At 39.9% G+C, this 18479-nt stretch overlaps 1 protein-coding gene across 2 annotated transcripts in view; it reads left to right on the top strand.

The window, feature by feature from the left end:
- RARB (retinoic acid receptor beta) overlaps nucleotides 1–18479 on the top strand; it is a 512522-nt gene that overhangs the window by 352375 nt on the left and 141668 nt on the right. Inside the window, exon 1 of one of the 2 annotated variants that reach the window (XM_038767612.1) lies at nucleotides 13465–13788. The exons of the other annotated variant lie outside the window; for it this stretch is intronic. Coding sequence (XP_038623540.1) covers nucleotides 13632–13788 — 157 coding nt within the window. The 5' untranslated portion in view covers nucleotides 13465–13631. Of the gene's footprint in view, nucleotides 1–13464; nucleotides 13789–18479 lie in introns of those variants that run through there. 2 annotated transcript variants of the gene reach the window in all.

The following is an 18479-nucleotide window of genomic DNA, read 5'->3' as shown; positions in this document are numbered from 1 at the left end:
TGGTGCATCTCCATAGCGGAAGCATCATGAAGGTCGGGATTCCAAGGGGCAGTCTTTAAAAAAAGAGACAAGGCCTGAAAGTACCAAATGCAACATTTCAGCAAGCCTTATAGTGTGAAATGCATTGTCATCCATGCACTGGTGTTTTTGATCTCACTCACAAATGTGGAGAAGTAGTGTTTCCTAGGGAATGCAGCACAGGCCTTAGGGGTCTGAAGGCCCTGGGTTTTTAATCCCAGCTCCACCACATGTCTTCTCTGTGACCTTAGGCAAGTCACTTCTCTGTGCCTCAGTTACCTCATCTTTAAAGGGGGGATAAGACTTGTAGCCCCATGGGGGACATGGACTGTGTCCAACCTGATTAGCTGCATCTACCCAGCACTTAGTGTGTAGTGCTTGGAACATAGTAAGTGGTTAACAAATACTATATATATATGTGTGTATATATATATATATATATATATATGTGTGTGTGTGTGTGTGTGTATATATATATATACACACACATATATATATAGTATTTGTATATACTATATATATAGTACTACTTTACTATACTATACTACTATATATACTATATACTATTTGTTTTTATATATATATAAACGAATAGTATATATATATAGTATAGTATAGTATATATATATATATGTTTTAAAACAATGGTTTCACTGCTCTAGCATCAGCTTTGAAAAACAAGGCCAGCTAAGCAACCTAAGAAAAGGTGACAATTGTTGTATGTTGTATATTGGAAAGGTTTGTTAGGGTACTGAGAAGAGAAATGGGAGAATATTGGCTTAAAGCAACTTCTTGCCAATCCTTTCCCTGACTTTGGGAAGGGATTTAATGACTTAATAAATAGGTACCAGATCCCTACACCCACTAAATAAACAAACAAAAAAAATAACCCTCCTGGAACATAGCAAGAAAAGAAACAAGAGAAGAAAAGGTATGGTATTTGAGATCCTTCTTGATTTAAGTCTTGGTATTGGTTTATGTTGATTTTGCACCCCTGGAATTTTGTCCTTGTAGGAAACATGAAACTCTAAACCAAACTCAGCTAGCACCATTGAGTTGCACCTGGTTTTGCAGCAGAATCATGTAAAACCAACCCAGTTCACATAGTGTTGGAGGTAGACTAGAGAGCTCTTATGAAACTTGAACCAAGTTTGCCTGAAAGGTTCATGAACCTGACTAAACCTGGGCAGGAGACCAAGCTGGTGCTCATTTCATTTGGCTGGGCTGGAGTGCCGGAGCAAAAATAAGACATTGAGCACCAAATATTTTGAACAAACAGTTTTGCATGCTGAGACTGGTCAGAGGAAGGGAAAGAATATAATTTTGTATGTAAGTGTCCTCCATTCTTAAAGACTCTTTGGCTCAGAATGGTAGTACATGGTAGAAAATTCTTGCTTTTGATGATGATATAATTTTAGCCGTCCAGTATTTCTATTATTTCTTCCTTTCCCATTGGGCGTCTTGATTTAGATATAGCCGTCAACTTTTTCAGAGGACATCCGAAAATTCAAGAGATTTGAATACCGCTTTTTTTTCCCCCAGAAGCTCATATTGTAGAGCAATCTCCCAACTAGGAACAATATATCTTTATAGAATATGTAAGGATTTTGCTTTCTGGATGAAAGCCATATGGAGGCCTTTGAAGGCTACTGATAAGGCAGTGGGGAGGCGATTCTTGGCTTTTGAATATAGCACTTGAAATCCCTCTGTTCAACTGTGTGGTTCTGATAGGGAGAAAAGAATGGAGTGATATTTGTCAACATGTCATTGGATTTTCTGTACACTTTCCTCAGATCTCTTTTGTCTCATTCTTTCCAGGGAGATCCTCTGTCAGCTGATTAGTCCTGGCAAATCTCTTTGTTTGCCTACACATTTGTTAGGGCATGACTGCTTTCAGTATAGCATTCCAATAGTGTTAGGTTAGCTGAACATAATTTGTTATAGTTAACAATAATGTGTATTCTGCTACCATGCTGACTTACTTTCTTGGAGCTCTCTAAAATCCACTGAGTAAATATTATGGAGTAACAGTTAATAAAAAACAAACCTTTCTTCTGAACCAAAAGAATGTGAGGTAACTTTAAAATAGCCATGCAGGCCATTGTCCTTCTCAAAGGAAACCTGTGGTCTGAAGGACTGTGGCATTGACCCACTCTAGTGAAAAGCATAAAGTGAATGATCACCGTGCCTTGCCTTAGGAGTTTTTGCTTCACAAAGGAGAAGTCCAGTGTGTGTGAGATTTTTCAGAATTCCCTGTTTTTCATGTCTAATGAGAATTTGCTCCACTTTTCCCTGCCCAGGAAAAAATAATGATGCCTCAGAGTTTATGTAATACTTCTTCCTAAGGAGGGAAGTAATATTATTACAAAACCAATGCCCGGAGCAGTTTGATGACTTACCCAAAGCTGTATAATCAGGGGTAGAACTTGAATGTAATCCCACTCTGGCCCAAGGCTCACAGTCCAGACGGCTGACCAATTGGCTATATTGCTGTGTTTCAATTCTGGCTGATTCTTTAGGTATAGCACATGTCATGACAGGCCCTAGGGCAAAGATCCTCAAATTTCTCTTTCCCGGTTTTTAACCATAAATGGCCACCATTGTCCTCGTCCCTCTGATGATTTACTTTATCCTTGGCTTTATTGGTCAGGCGTTATTTGTGCGACCAGCTGAATGCTTTTGCAGAACAGGATATAATTGTCAGTTAACTTGATTAGATATCACAGAAACATTTAGGCACCTTTAATAAGGGTGTTACCAAGATTTTTCTCTGCTCTCTGCCCATGCAGCTGAATGAAGGTGTTTACCTCCCTTTTCTGAAATCCAAGAAGACAGTAGAGGAGGCAAAGGAAAAGTCTATTGATTGGACCCACTGGAGATTGAATTTTTATTTGACCAGAGAGAGATAGGGCTCACAGCCCTCCTAGGCATTTGATAAAGATACTATTTTTGTTGTTGTTTCTCCATCAAAGCACTGATGAGGGAAGTCCTTCTCTAGATCCTAGCCAGGATAGAGAAGGGGATGGAGAATGTAGAGTGAATAACATCAGTGTGATGTTATTGTGTAGTCAAGTGCAGTCGCAACGTTAATGAGGGCAGGCAATCAGCGGTTCATGTCTACTAACATACTGTACTCTCCAAAGCACTTTTCATACAGTTCTCTGCACACAGTAAGTGCAATATAGGTATCATTAATTGAAGCACACAGGCCCCTGCCTCTTTGGGGACTTTGAGACTGTCCAGTCACTTATTGAGGGTGAATGCCATAAACTCTCTGCTCCCTATTCTCATCTGTCTTTCTTAGTAATAGAAGAAAGTGGGTATCTTCCACTGACACAACAAAAGATATTCTTCACCTTTGTTTTGCTTGTTCTCCTCAGAGACTGTACAACTTACTTTCCTCTGGTCATAAAGCATCTGCTATCTCAGTGAACAAAAGCTCTATGAGTCGTATTTCAGCTCATCAGATATTGTACCATATGCTGTTGTATGCTTGGTGTGCACATTTTATCAGTTGACAGTCACCTCACCCATTTTGCATATCTGACACACATTCATCAAACAATCTGTAGTTTATTCATAGTATATGTTAACTCAGTGTTTTGGAATGTGGCTTTTTCCTATATGGTCCATTAGCAAATACCTATTTTATGTCCAAGTCATGCATCTCTGGTTTAGCTCTCTAATTGCTCACTTAGTCCTCACAAGCACAGCCTTGGTAATAAACTTTGCCCCCTCTGTTTCATCTTACATTTGAGATCGCATAGCTCTGAACAACATTCTGTCTCCCACTATCATATGTCACACACTGAAGATAAGTTTTATTTTAATATTAGAGAGATCTCCAGAAGAGCAAGTCGATAGGCCCAAGTTATGAAACTTTCCAGGAGCTGCAAATAGGATTAAAGAATCCTAAATCTGTGTTCACCAATGCTCTCCCACAGTTTTACCTAATTTAGTTTATGTAGTTATTTACTGTAGGCATGTAGAAACTTGAAACTACAAGGAATTGTTCAGTGTCCTTTGGTAGAGATTTGGATGGTATGTGCCAGTGTACTTTGAAACTAATTTTTCTAGAGCAGTTCCTCTAATTTACCTTAAAGAGGCATTCCTGGAAGTCAGAACTATTCCTTTCTGCTATTATTTGTTTGGGGAGCTCTAGTCTTAGAAGCACCACCCAGTGGTCTATTCCCAGAAGGAGGTCAGATCCTGGATAAGGAGAATTAGTGGAACATTTTTCCTGCCCAGAAAAAAAAGCACTGCTCTGACACAATTGACACTCTTAATCAAATTATTAATTTGGCAAAGAGATTGATAGAGGGCCTTAAAATGTAGATAGAAGTCTGTGTACGTGAAAAAGTGGTCATCCTGGTCCTGTGTGTCTTAGTTTGACTAGAAAGTGGCTCACAGGCAGCTGAGACGTTGTGTCAGGCATGCGTGGTGCTGGGGAGGGGCAGAAGGGTGGGCCTGGGCAGGGACCCAGACAGGAATATCTGCATCAGGCCAAGGATTTCTGCCAGTGGTAGGATCGTTATATTTCTTCCACTCCTCCCCACAGGCCTCGTTTTGTGCAGAACTCCGTAAATTCATTGATCAAGATTTCAAAGGGACAATACAAATAAATAAAACAAGACTGTCTCCCAGGATTTCTCTTTGCATGCCCCTAATGACACTGGGCTTTCCAGGTGTCCTCATCCAAAGTTTACCCAAACTTGAGGCCTATGTTTCTCCTTTATCTGGTGGTAAACTCTTAAGTATAGATTACCATGGATGTTAGGAACAGATCACAGTGGTTCTTGGCGCTGGTCTGAATTCTACTGTGCCTTTTACTCCTCAATCTCATCCCATCTCAGCAAACTTCGTAAAGGCTGCTGCCCTCACTTAACCTGTCCCCATGTACTTTGAAACTTAAGGCCTGGACCTGGAGTATTTTGTCTGCTTCAGAAACTCCAAATTATGTGGTATCCACCCTCAAAGCTATTGTGGCACTGTATTGTTCCATATAAACTATATCAGAAAATATAACCTTTTTTGGCTCCCTTTCAAAACTCACTCTCCTGTTGTTAACCAATTTGGAAGCCAAATACTTTGTAGACAGGCTATTTACTTACCCTCAGATACTGTGGAGACATTATCTTTTGCATCTTTCATCCAAAGAGCACTAGAATTATTTTTACACTTCAATTGAAACGTTTTAGCTATTTCCATAATTACTCTTTATTTACCTTAATCCTGCTTTAGGTTAGTGGTTAGGGTGTGATCTTTTGTCCATATCAGGCTGACTTTTAGAGGATGGTAATGACATTTATGGTATCTCAATGAAGTTGCCATGATTGATATCATAAAATTATCTCTTAAGGGTTTTCTGGTGCAGAAAACTTCCTCATCAATGAAAGTCCCAGGTCAAGGATCTAATTGCTTTTAATAATGCTTTTCAATGATTATTTTTTATTCACATTCATATTTTATTTTCTCCTTGCTCTTCTCATAATTGAAGATTGCTCTGTTGGATTATTAAACACTTTTCTGGCACAAAAGGAAATGGATTGGATTTACGTACGGGAAGGTCAAGGGGGCTTTAAACCTAGAAAGACTAATAGGTGTTCAAACTTGCTACCGTTTTCTTGGTGGAGATGGAGAAAAGGCTCATAGAAATGTAAGGAGCTACTTTTGGTGGGAAATGGACCTGAGTTCTGTTTCTAGGAAGTTTTGCAAGTTTTTTATTTTTAAATTCCCAGAGCACAAAGCATTGGTATAAAGGCCTCCCAGAACAATTCACAGAATAACAGAAGCCCTCCCTCCCCCTCCTCTTGAACCTTGTACTGTATGTATAATGCTCTCTTAATGTTCCAGCAGGGGCCTGTGGTGGTTGTGAAGCCCACCAGCTGTGTGCATATGCTCGGCCATCACAGTGGAGCTTGCATTTTGTGATCTCGGCTTTCAAGTGGCAACTTCAGCGTCTTGCTTCCCCGGGGCTTCCTCATCTTTCCCTGCATTTAGTATAAGACCCCCAAGTTCCATTCTCTCCACAGAGCATTCCTTGAAACCTAGGGAAATACAACCTGAGGAGACACTGGAGGAGGTGGGGTAGGATTTACTATTTTTGTTTTGTTTTAAAACTATGCATTACCTTTTAAGGTGTGGAAATGTGAAGTGACCTGAAAAGCACTCCTTGTACATCTGTAAATGGCATTCACTCCAAAATCCCCAAGGTAGCATCTTTAACAGGGATTGTCAGGGCTGATTTTTGAGAGTAGACTTGCATTCGACAAGAGAAGCAGCGTGGCTCACAGGAAAGAGCACGGGCTTTGGAGTCAGAGTTCATGGGTTCAAATCCCTGCTCTGCCAATTGTCAGCTGTGTGACTTTGGGCAAGTCACTTAACTTCTCTGTGCCTCAGTTACCTCATCTGTAAAATGGGGATTAAGACTGTGAGCCCCCCGCCGTGGGACAACCTGATCACCTTGTAACCTCCCCAGCACTTAGAACAGTGCTTTGCACATAGTAAGCACTTAATAAATGCCATTATTATTATTATTATTATTATTCTGAGGTTTGAGAGGGAAGAAGAAACTGTCTTCTAAATCATTGGAGTTTTATATTGTGGACTCTTTCAAATTTTTTCTTTTCCTGCAAAAATTTCCATGGGAATTTGAGCTGGATCTCTCTCCTTCAGAATCTCCATTTTATTATTATTGTCTTTTCTTCACCTTTTCCTTTGAGGAGAAGTGCAAATTCTTCAACTGTGTCTCTGATGCATTTACTAATTCCTTGTATTCTTTTCCCCTATAGAAAACTGATCGAGATTCCTTTGGGCATTTTGCTTTCCCTCAAAGTCAAAAACTTTTGTGTTGCTAATAGAAGTGGTGTTCATTAGCATTTCAAATCCAGTGATGCAGTTTGGGATCAACTCTAAATCCCTAGCTTCTCCTGGACCAGGGCCTGATGTTTCAAGCCTGTTTCTCCAGAACCCTCAGGGACCCCATACTACTACCAGCATGCTTTTTAAAAAATTATTCTGAAAGTATGGATCCAAATACAAGAATTGCCTGGGCATCTCATTATTCTCATCTCCTCTTCCGACTCTGGCAGAATTTGCCAAAATACATGCCTCCAGATCTCCCCTTGTGTGAGAGTTGGAAATGGAACCTGACCCAGGCTGTGGAAATTTGGGCAAGGTGGGGCTGGGCCTGATCTTATGTTGTCTGTACCTCCCTTCATTTCAGCAAACAGACACCTCCAGGAGTATGGCTGTGATACATTGCTCATGTTTGGACATCCACCTGTACCTGCTTGGTCCAGTAATAATGATAATAATAATAAAAATAGTGTTTTCAATCTGCCAAGGACTGTACTAAGTACTGGGCCAAATACAAGTTAATCAGGTTGGCCATAGTCCCTGTCCCACTTGGGGCTCACAGTCTTAGGTAAATATCAGATCACTAGGACAAACACTTATGCAAGATGATATATCTTGGAACCCTGCCCTGCACAAATTAGTGGGAACTGGCTGGCAGAGTGTGAGGCTCAGTTTGGGCTGGGACTCAGATTTCTTCAGCCTTGTTCTGTCCCATCTTCCTTCACTGACCGCCATCTTCAACCATTCACTTTACAATGGCTTCTTCCGCACTGCACTCAAACCTGCTCATGCATCCCTTTCCTAAAGGAGAGAGGAAAAAAACCATCCCTGGACCCCAGAGGTCTGTCCAGGTGTCATCCGTCTCCCTCCTACCATTACTCTCAAAACTCCTTGAGCGAGATTTCTACACCTGCTGCCTCCACTGCCTGTCCTCCAGTTCTCTCCTTGACCCTGCACCCCCAAATTTAGTTTCTATCCTTTCACTCCTTGAAATCTGCCCTCGCAAACGTCATCAGAGACTACCTTCTTGCCAAGTCCGACTTGGTTTCTGTCTCCGTCTGTATTCTGTCCTCAGAGTACTGTTACCAAATTCTTCATTTTCTTCTGACTTTTAAGCCAGAAAACTCATCTTAGAATGGGAGACCATGTGATGTAGTAGACAGAGCTTTGACAGAGCTTTGTAGGAGATCTCAGGTGCATTCCTGGCTCCATTCCTGATTTGCATTGTGACCGGGGAAAGCTGTTCAGATTCTATAAGCCTCAGGTAATTTCTGCCTCTCTCAAATTTTATCTTGGGGTGTCAGAGTAGACAGTTTTGTAAACATGGTGGGTGATATGCCCTTAGCAGAGCAGAAGGCTCTTCTGTGTAAGACAGAAAAAATGCTTTGGAGAAAGAGTTTGCATCTTGTGTTAGGGTTTATTTTATATCTTTAAGTTTCCAACCATCATCGTATCACTACTGAGCTAGCCAAAATGTAGGAAAGGAACAAATTGCCAAAATAGTAGGCTTTAAGGGAAGATTTGAAAAAAGTTTTCTCAGATGTAGCGAGTAGTTTGGAGAAGCAACTGGATGACATCCTGCAGACTGAAACGGCAGTCGTAGATTGTAAATACTAGAGGAGGTGAGCAGGGAATTAGAAGGAAAGGAAAGCAGAAAAAAGGGCAATGGAGAATGGTGGTAGGACCGAAGGAGAGTCAAGAAATTTGAACTTACTGAGAAGGCCAAAGGGGTTTGAGTTGTAGGAGGAAGAATGGCTTAGGTGCTGCAGTGCTATGGAAGGAAGATAGATCATCTTGGCAGAGTTGTTCTGAATGAACAGGAAAGTATTCAAACAAGATTGTTGACCAAGGCAGATACAGGTTTAAAAGGGAAGGATGCTTTGAGAGCAGTTCTTGGAATGTAGATGGAGACAAAGACTTCAGTATGGAAGAATTAACAAAGGGGATCCCTGAGAATGGGGAAGCAGCAAAGGAGGGAACAGAATGACTAAGCTGAAGTTGTTCAAAGAGTGAATGCCCCTACGTGTTATAACCAGGCTCCCCTGGCCAGGACTGTCATGTTGGTAAAGGACATCGAGCCCCTCAGGTGGAAAATTCCATAGAGAGAAAATGCAGTATTATATTAGCAGGTGTTCTGAATGGAAAGCTGAAATCAAAGGCTCCTGGTGATGAGTAGTTGTATAACTGCTGGTACTTCTCCCAGCAACTGACACAAAGGAATCTCCAAGTGTCAGAGTGATAGCAGCAAGCTCAGTGTCAGCACTTGCCTAGGAGTTGGGGAACATTACTTTGTTGGGTTTTCACTGTTTAAGCATAGATATCACTCAGTAGTAATCATTTACTTGACTGTCAAAACTGGGGTGAGAAGGGTTTATGTAGGATTAAAACTATAACCCATGTAAAAGGCAGCTATGTATTTTTTCAGCTTTTCCCCCCCTTGTTTGCATTTGTCCTTATTTTGCTTGCCTTTTGCCCTCGTAGAACCAGATTGAGATGGTTATGCCTGTGCCTGTGAAAACCTCTTTATTTAGAAATCACAGGATATTCTACCAATGTTGAACAACGCAGACTGAAAAGCTGGTGCTCACAGACTCTTGTTCTTCACAGAGCTATCCAGTTCAAACATGTTTGCAGAACATGATTCATGGTGTTTCATTCTGGATTGTCCAGTGGGTAATTGCTGTACAAAAACCAGAGAAACAGATGTAGACCCTGAACCTTAGCTATAAATTTTTGTTTTATGATTATGGGTTTCAAATGCGTTGTGTCACCCTGACAAATATACAGTAACTCTGAAACAAATGGATTCTGTGTTGAACTTTGCTTTTTCGTTGTTTGTGGCTAAGAATAGTTTTATCAAATTTTACAACAGTACCTATTAAAGTATAAGAAATAAGATAATGGGACATGCATTCAAAATAGTGTTTGTATGCTCTGGAAAGAAAATTTCATATAGGTCTCTTTTAAGAATTTGAGTGGAATTTAAAATGTGCCGATAATTTGAACTGCATTATAGACAGTTTCATTAAGCAATTACTCACCATTAAACATATTCATTAATCTTTTCACTGAATGAGTGTTAAAAGAATCATAATTTATTAATGTGCCTTTTCTTTCCATGTATGCTTAAAGTGAGGAAATGGAGAGTATATATAAATTAATGGACTTATTTTAAAAGAGATAAATAGCTCATAAAATTGTAGGATTATTCTATGAAATGAGTACTTGAATTTTATAATGCCTGTAACTATTGAAATGAGCATAATTTATAATCTAAATGATGAAGTGACCATTAATACAGCTGCATTAAGAAAAAAATCTTATTTTGCCCATAAGCATTTAAGTACAAATAACGGATATTTCATTTTGAAAGATGAAATATGGATCTTAAATTATTCTGTATGTCTGCCTACAGGATAAGTATTCCTATCTTGTTCTGGACACATTAGCTTTTTCTCTGTTCTGTGTGGAGAGATGGCACAAGAGGTAGGAAGCAGGTTTCTTCTGATACTGTACTTAATCTGGGACTACTTAGGCATAGAGGATTCTATTCTTCAATAAAGACTAGATGCTGCCACCTTTAAAACCATACAGCTCTATTCTTCCCAACTTTGGAAGGAAGAGCTGCTTTCACAGATATTGTGCCCATTTACATGGGATCTGGGCAAAGTGACTCATTCTTGCCTCAGTTGTTCATGGTATTGAAAAAGCATTTATTTGAGCCAGTGGGCACTCAATTCAACACTGTGTAGGGGCTGCTGTCTTCCTCATTCCCTCTCCTTCCCCTCTCTTCTCTTCCTTTCCCTCTTTTCCACTCCCCTTCCTCTCTTTCTGTCTCCTCTTCAACCTTCCCATTTCTCTGAACCCTCTGCAATCCTCCCATCCCCTCTGGCCTCCTCACCTCTTTCTTTCCCCTCATCTTTCTGCTCCCATTCCCTATTCCCTGTGTTTACATTTCTCCCTCCCCTTCACTCAACACCTCCCCTCCCTTTCCCTAACCCTACCTACACCATCATAATCTGGTGAGTTCTGAAGAGGCAGTGTTGCCTAATGGAATCAGCACAGAACTGAGAGTCAGAAGACCTAGGTTGAAGTCTAATCCCTGCTCCATCACTTGCGTGCCGATATAATCTTGGGCAGATCATTTAATTCCTCCATGCCTCAGTTTCTTTACCTGTAAAATGGGGATAAAATTACTTTTCTACCTCTATTGTAATCCCTGCATGGGATAGGGACTGTGTCTGTGTCTGGTTTGATTATCTTGTATATACCCCAGCACTTGGTCCATAGTAAGTGCTTAATGAATACCATCATTGTCATTGTGAGTAGTAATACGGTGGTAGTAGTAGGAGAAGTAAGGTGATTTCACAGTCTCCTCAAGAACTTAAACCTATTGTTTATCAACTCTCACCACTGAGAAATTCTTTCTAGTACCTAACCGAAATCCCTCCTACTGCTTCTTTTCTCTTGTATCTGAAGAAATGGAGAGCAGCTGGTCAGCACCCACCTACTAATAGCCCTTCATATACTTTAAGGCTGTTATTAAATGTAGAGATTGTCCAGCTCCTCTGGGAGCCAGAGGACTTACATATGGTCCTCAGGTTTGTTGGGGATTCTAATTTGGAAATTGGCACATAACATGCTTCTTTGTATATCTTTACAACACCACATTTAGTGTTTCAAGCATTTCTCTAGGCTTTTATGTTTAAAAAGTAGTTTTATCTTGTGAAAAGTTTCTTGTAATCAGGCTGTTGCAAAATGCTGGGAATTTTAAAAGAATTCAAAGAAATCTGATTATGATCATTTTAGCTCACATACCTTTTCAGTATCAAGAACTGGGCTTGCTTTGCTAAAAATTGTTCTAATGTATTTTTTATAAAAGGCTCTTTTACTTGGATAAGTGTGTGCCATGCATACTTTTCACATTATGTTGCAAGTGCCACTTAGCAACTTTTCTAGTTGGAATAGTGTTTCAGCATGGGGTAAGTTGCCCCTAACAGACTTAAAAAGCCTTGGATGCAAGAATACGTTCCAACAACTATCAAAAGAGAATGCTACTTTTTACTATGAGACAGCCAAAAATTAGGAAACATTTGATTTAGCATTTGAGTTGGTATGTGTTGAGTCCATAATGTGCCAATTACAAAGGTTTGTCATATTTTTCAGACCTTTATTAAAAATTAATCTGCCTTGAGTATTTCTGAAATTTAGTGCATTCAGAGACTTTTGTTTGGCTAAGGAAATGTATACAAATCTGCAAACTTGGAAGCCTGCTGCCAAAGTGCATTTGCTTTCCACTAATCCTTGTGATTTGTATTTGCTGGTTCTATTTTAATCTGAGTTTTACTTAACATCCACAAGAGAGGGGTGTTTAGTTTTTTGTTTCTGTCTTTTAAAACAGTGACTCAAACTTGGACCATTTTCTTTCCACCCCTAGTGCACCACATAGTCACATAAAGGAATACGAAGCAGGAGGGTGTCAGATCTGAAGTCCAGATTAATCGAAGAGACTTCAAACTGAAGTTTACACGTAAATAAAATGAACCTCAAAACTTGTATGTGTGTGTTTGAGATAGCTGGGATCAGGGGGAATGTGCTGTAAAGCAGGACAGTTTTCTGAGTAGTTTTTGCCTTACACGGGCTGGGAGGATTCTCAGAATACTATCAATGTGTTTTAACTTCAGAATCAGTGACACCCTATAGACAAATGCTTACAAGAACAAAAAGGGACTACCTTGTAAGAAGTTCCCGTGTCCCAGAGCAGCGTTGTGGGGATGCTGATGCCTGAGGCCGTTTCACAATTGCATGGAGAACGTGCCTATGCCCGATAATCTCCTAAGGAGGAGTAAGAAATGCACAAGTTTCAGAGAATTTAAGGAGAGGCAGGGGTAAGCACAGCGATTTGACAGATTAAGGGGGGAAAAAGGCTCTGGGATGGAGGGGGGGAGAAGGGGAGCTTGCAACTAAGGCAAAGCACAAACATGTCAAGGCAGGCTTTGGTGCTAAACGTTAGCCAGAAGGAGCTCTTCTCTTTCTGTTGAAAAAGTATGTATTTTTTGCACCGCAAAAAAACTGAGAAATTGCAAGGAGTAAAAAGCCAGTGCGAGTTGTTGCCTGCTTCCCTGGCTGGCTGCTTGTACAAGGCTGCTGGGAGTTTTTAAGCCGTGTGAGAATCCTGGGAGTTGGTGATGTCAGACTAGTTGGGTCATTTGAAGGTTAGCAGCCTGGGAAGGGTTCAGCGAAAGTTCACTCGCATATATTAGGCAATTCAATCTTTCATTCCGTGTGACACAAGAAGTAGGAAGTGAGCTGTTCAGAGGCAGAAGGATCTATTCGCCGAAAAAGGGGGGACCCGAGTCTCCCCGTCCAAACCGCTTCGGGATCGAGACATCGCCGATTGGCCCAACAGGGCTAAGGTTTTCCCGGTGGCTGCAGTTTAGCGTGCTCAACGGATTCGGAAGGATTTTTGCGGGAATTCGTTGGGAACTAGAAGTTGGAATTCTTTGGCCCCCCCCCCCGCCCCAACTGGATTGGCCGAGCAGCCTGGAAAATGGTAAATGATCATTTGGATCAATTACAGGCTTTTAGCTGTGTTGTCTGTCATAATTCATGATTCTGGTCTGGGAAAAAGACCAAACAGCCTACGTGCCAAAAAAGGGGCAGAGTTTTGATGGAGTTGGGTGTACTTTTCTATGCCATTTTCCTCTACACCTAGACGATAAGCACTTTTGCAGACATTCTGGAGAGGGGAGATCATGTTTGACTGTATGGATGTTCTAGCAGTGAGCCCTGGGCAAATCCTGGATTTCTACACTGCAAGTCCGTCTTCCTGCATGCTCCAGGAGAAAGCTCTGAAAGCATGCTTCAGTGGATTGACACAAACAGAGTGGCAACACCGGCACAGTGCTCAATGTAGGTCCCGTATTTTTGTTTAAAGGTTATTTATCTCTCATGCATGCCTTAAACACTTTTGAAATTTGTAATGTTAGAGTGGTTGGTACCTGTGTAGAGTCTACATATAGATATTCTACATATATGTGTGTGTGTTTGTGTTTGTATAATATATGTCCTTCGTTGAAAATTCCCAGTAACATGCTTTACTTTTTTGCTCCCTCTCCCGTATCATCCCCTGGAAGACAGTTTTGCATCTGGGATGGGGAGGAAAAAAAAAAGGACACAACGGCAGGGCTTGGGAGACGGTATTTCAATTAAGGCAAAAAGACATTCCCCTCTAGTTTGAAGTGAGCTATCGATACAAAGATGAAGCTAACTTTTCCATTCTTTGGATCGCCCGTGGTGCCTTTTTTATGTGCATTTAGAAGTGCAAACCAATTAGAGTGCCGTTCGGAATCGTTCTGACAAAGACTTTAGACTGAATTGAGGTCGCTGGTATTCAAATGAAGTAGCTGATGTTTCCGAAGTTCGGCCACAGCAATGGTTATATCTGCTTCCCTTAATGTTTTTCTTACTAATGAAAGGCAATATTTCTTTGCACTGACCTTGCTGCCACCTCTCCTGTTCACTTTGTTTCTACAAGGAGTTGCTGTTTTGCTAGAAAACTACTGGCAGTGAACACCCCTTGTGTTTAACCATCAATTATTTCTAGATCTCCAGATGTAGTCAGTGTCTTAGGTGGAGAGGAGGAGGCTGTGTCATAGGTAACCCAGTAATTTTAAAAATATTGATTATTTGGCTATCTGATCTTGACACAGTGCTTGGGAACGTATGTAATAGCAGTGGTAGGGCTGTAGCCCAAAGCCTCCACCTTAAGAAATGACAAGAAATAGGAGAATATACTACAGTATTTGCTGCCATGGTGAATGTGCAGGATGCAACATTGCCCCGACATTGATTTAGATAAATGACTGAGCTTTCTACCACTTTCTAGCACTTTATTTGACATCAGCGGAGCGCTAGCCAAAACTTACATTTTTATTCTTTGTTTTTCAGAACGCCAAAGTTTAGTTAGAAGTTTAGTTTCCTTGCAAAATGGCTTGTTCAGAAAAGAGAGCCTTTGAAGATTTCAGCAGCCTACCTAACAAACAAAAAAAACCCAGAAAACTTTTCTTTGGGATATAAACTTGGCCCTCGGACCGGTAAATCAATGGCTACAGAATCGTAAAATCGATGACTATTCAGCTACCCCTTTAGCTGCGTTATTTAACATTTCAGAAAGTCAGAACAGGAGGAAGCGGGATTCCTTTAATACTGGGTTTGGCTCTTCAACCTCATTCAAGGATGCATCGGAGTTTTTAAGATGCCTGTTTTCTTGTTAAATTGCAGAGGCTAAAAGTTCTAAGATATTGATGGTTCTTAGAATTGGCCTTTCTCTGACAGTTAAAACGGAGATAACATTTTAATGTAATGAGTGCGATCTGGGCATAACAGAAACTTTTGTTTTGCAGAGAGCAAGTCTTTAGGGCATTTCTGTTTCGGGAAAGATCCCTTTGACAATCTCAGAAAGTTATTAGGGCCAATAAAGCTTTTATGTGTAGTTTGTGCTATTTTATAATTAACCTCAGAACATGGCCAAATTGAAGAAGGAAAAAAATGCTTTGTTTGCTCTCGAACAAGTTAAACACAGGATTTGCCTTATCTGGGTAGAGCGAGTGGTAAATGTGTCATTCGCCTAGAGCTAGAGATAAGAAACAAGTGTTGATAACAGTAAGGTTCAGCTAATCAAAGAAACTTGCATTAGGAAAAGTAAATAAAGAAATGCGGCAGAGGGGTTGCAGGAATTCCAGTGCCATGTTTTTGTGAGCAGTATGATTAGTCTCTAGCCAATGCAATATAGAAGGGGATACCGAAGTATAAGGTGCTTTTTAAAGAAATGATTGGAGAATAAATAAAAATTAGCTGTACATTGAAACTTTAGTTTCCTTCCTCATGCTGAAGACCTTATAGTTTAACAATTAATAGAGATTTGGGTTTTCAGTGTGTTTTTTTTTAATTGTTAAAAATCTTTAAATCCGAATTCTCCTAAATGTCTACTGTTCAATACTTGCACATACTTTGGGGGCTTAAAAGAATAGCATGTGAAGAAGCAACATCAAAAGCCAAATCACCACCCTTTATTTTATTCATATTGTGACAAAAGAAGGTCAGTTTTGTTTTTAGTTCAAAGGAAATGTTGGGCAAAGGTTTTTTGTACTGTAAATGCAGGGATTGCAGTGCTAAATCCCAACCACAATTATTTCCTGGTTCTTGAACCTTTGTGGTTTTCTGTGATGTAATTACAGCAAACACCCAAAGATAACACATTATAAAGCAATAGAAGGTTGTTGATTTTTTTCTCATATTTTTTAAAGACAGGAAAATAATACACAAAGCTGTTGGATTAAGGCCTGTGAATTGTTCCTTATGAAAACGTGAAGTTTAGGTTAGATGGATGCTGAGGGGCATGCTGGAATTACAAGGAACCCAGTATCCAAGTTGCCGAGTTTCTAGTCACATGGCTTCCAAATGTATCCATTTTATGCAGATTCCTCTTGCTCCAAATCTTAAGTACACTACATTCAATTTCAGTGTACATAACGTAAATCCTAAAATCCTGTATATTGAATAGGATTTGGTTTTATTGGAGTCATGAACTTCTATAAAAGGTAATGCCGAATCCAGAAATGACTTATATATATATTACTCTCCTCCCTATCTAATCTCCTTACCCACCAAAATAGAAAACAACAAAAAACACTGATTTTTTTATTACTTGATTGGATATTTGCAGGCAAGTGGGGAAAAACAATTCATTTGTGTAATAGAATAGCAAGGAGGGAGAGATTTTAAAAAATTAACTGAAATTTAAAACAGCAATATTCAAACCTTTTCCTTCTCTTGAGATACAAGTTGAGGTCAAAGTTCCATTCACAGAGACACGCTCTGGAGAAGAAGCAAAATAAAGACTGACAGTTACCATATGAATTGAATGGGGAGTTTTGAATAGGTATTTCTTGGAAAAGACTTTTTGGGTTTTTTAGTGGCATAACTTTCTGATTTTCATCCATGTAACTGCAGTAACTAATACTGTTGGAATAAGAGGATGAAAAAGAAAACGACTGAAAGCTGGGAGACATTTCAAGCCAGAGGTGTGTTTTGTAATCGGGCAAGGGAAGAGAGGCCCAGTTATCTGGGATAACAGATTTTTTTCCTTCTCTATTCCAAAGGAGTATGTCCGGAATAGAAATAGACTAAACACTCATATTAAAACAGTGATATTAGCAGGTGTTGTTAGTGTGTAGTATTTCAGAAAATCGGGCACGAACTTGGCACATTCTGTATCATTGAATCTATAGAAAAGTGGATTCCAAAGCAATAACAGAGTTGAGGGGAGCTCGATTTAGATAGTATATGCTGCATTCCTAACTTTCCTGTTGAGAAGTGATCTTCCCTTTGCCCTTAAACACCAGATGCCTGAAATAGCAAGTTCTCATTGCAGGCAGGTAAATCCAAGAACAATTGGCGTGTGAGAGGAGAGCGCACAGCTTTTCTCCTTGACCCACCAGAAATTCAGAATTAAAGAAAGAAAGAAAATTGCCAACTGAGAATAAAACTCAGCCTGCTCATTTGCTCAGGGGCAAATTTGAGAGGTGAAAGAAGCTTAATATGACTGCTTTAACCACTTCAAAAGTAGGTTTCTTTTTAGAATGCTGTGGCTTCTATAGAATTTATGAAACATGTGTCAATGCTAATTCATTCATCTTTAATTGGCCATGTTAAATTTATAGTCAATCATTTTAAATAATTGCACACAGAGGTAGTTGGGTTCAAACTGCCTGTTACTAAACAGCAAGAGGGAGATGTCGACCATCTGTAAGATGTAAAATGTATCCCCTTTACTTCCTCATTTTTTAGTTGCATTGTCTTATCTCTGAGAACTTTTTATTTTCCTTTTTTAATTAATGTAAATCAGTCATAATTATGATATCAATTCAAAGAGTGAAAGGCTAACTATCGGGATTTGAGTTTTCTTCAGCACGCTCTTGATAAGACTCATTTTAGGGAATCTTAAGTCGGGATACTCAGCCTTTTTTTTCCAACACCCTGTTGTGTCCTATTTTTCCAGCACCTATTGTGTCCTGTCGTTGGCCAGAGGACATTTCCTAATTCCTCTACAGAATTCCAGCCCAGAGGCCTTGTGAAAACTTGTGTTCTGGGAGAATGGAGCCTTCTAAGTCAGGTCCTAAATGGGTACAAGTTCCAGAGGGCAGAACCCCTGGAGTTCCTATAGCAGTAAGAAGAGATCTGGTTTTGTCACTAAGGAAAGTACAGTCTATAAAGGGGACATTCATGGTAATGGCCAGAGCCAGTGCCTTCGATGTTGTTTCTGGGATTGGGGCAACTCAACTCCTGTGCTCCATAATTCAAATTGTCGTTTCAGAAAGCCATCAGACTTAAAATCCCTGATAGAAACTGTGCTTATAAAACCTATTTAGATTAAATGAGTATATCAGCTAAGCAGAACAAGAAAATTTAGATCATATTTATCCCAATCTCCCCCACTTTCCAGAGTACTTGAGGATTTCTAGTAATGAAAATCTTTCTAGAAATATTACAGCTTTTAGAGCTACAATACCTTTGTCTTGTCATCAAAGTCCATAATTATA

This window comes from Tachyglossus aculeatus, chromosome 2, assembly GCF_015852505.1.
Source record: "Tachyglossus aculeatus isolate mTacAcu1 chromosome 2, mTacAcu1.pri, whole genome shotgun sequence".
NCBI classification, from domain to species: domain Eukaryota; kingdom Metazoa; phylum Chordata; class Mammalia; order Monotremata; family Tachyglossidae; genus Tachyglossus; species Tachyglossus aculeatus.
This window is presented reverse-complemented; position numbering and strand designations above follow the sequence as displayed.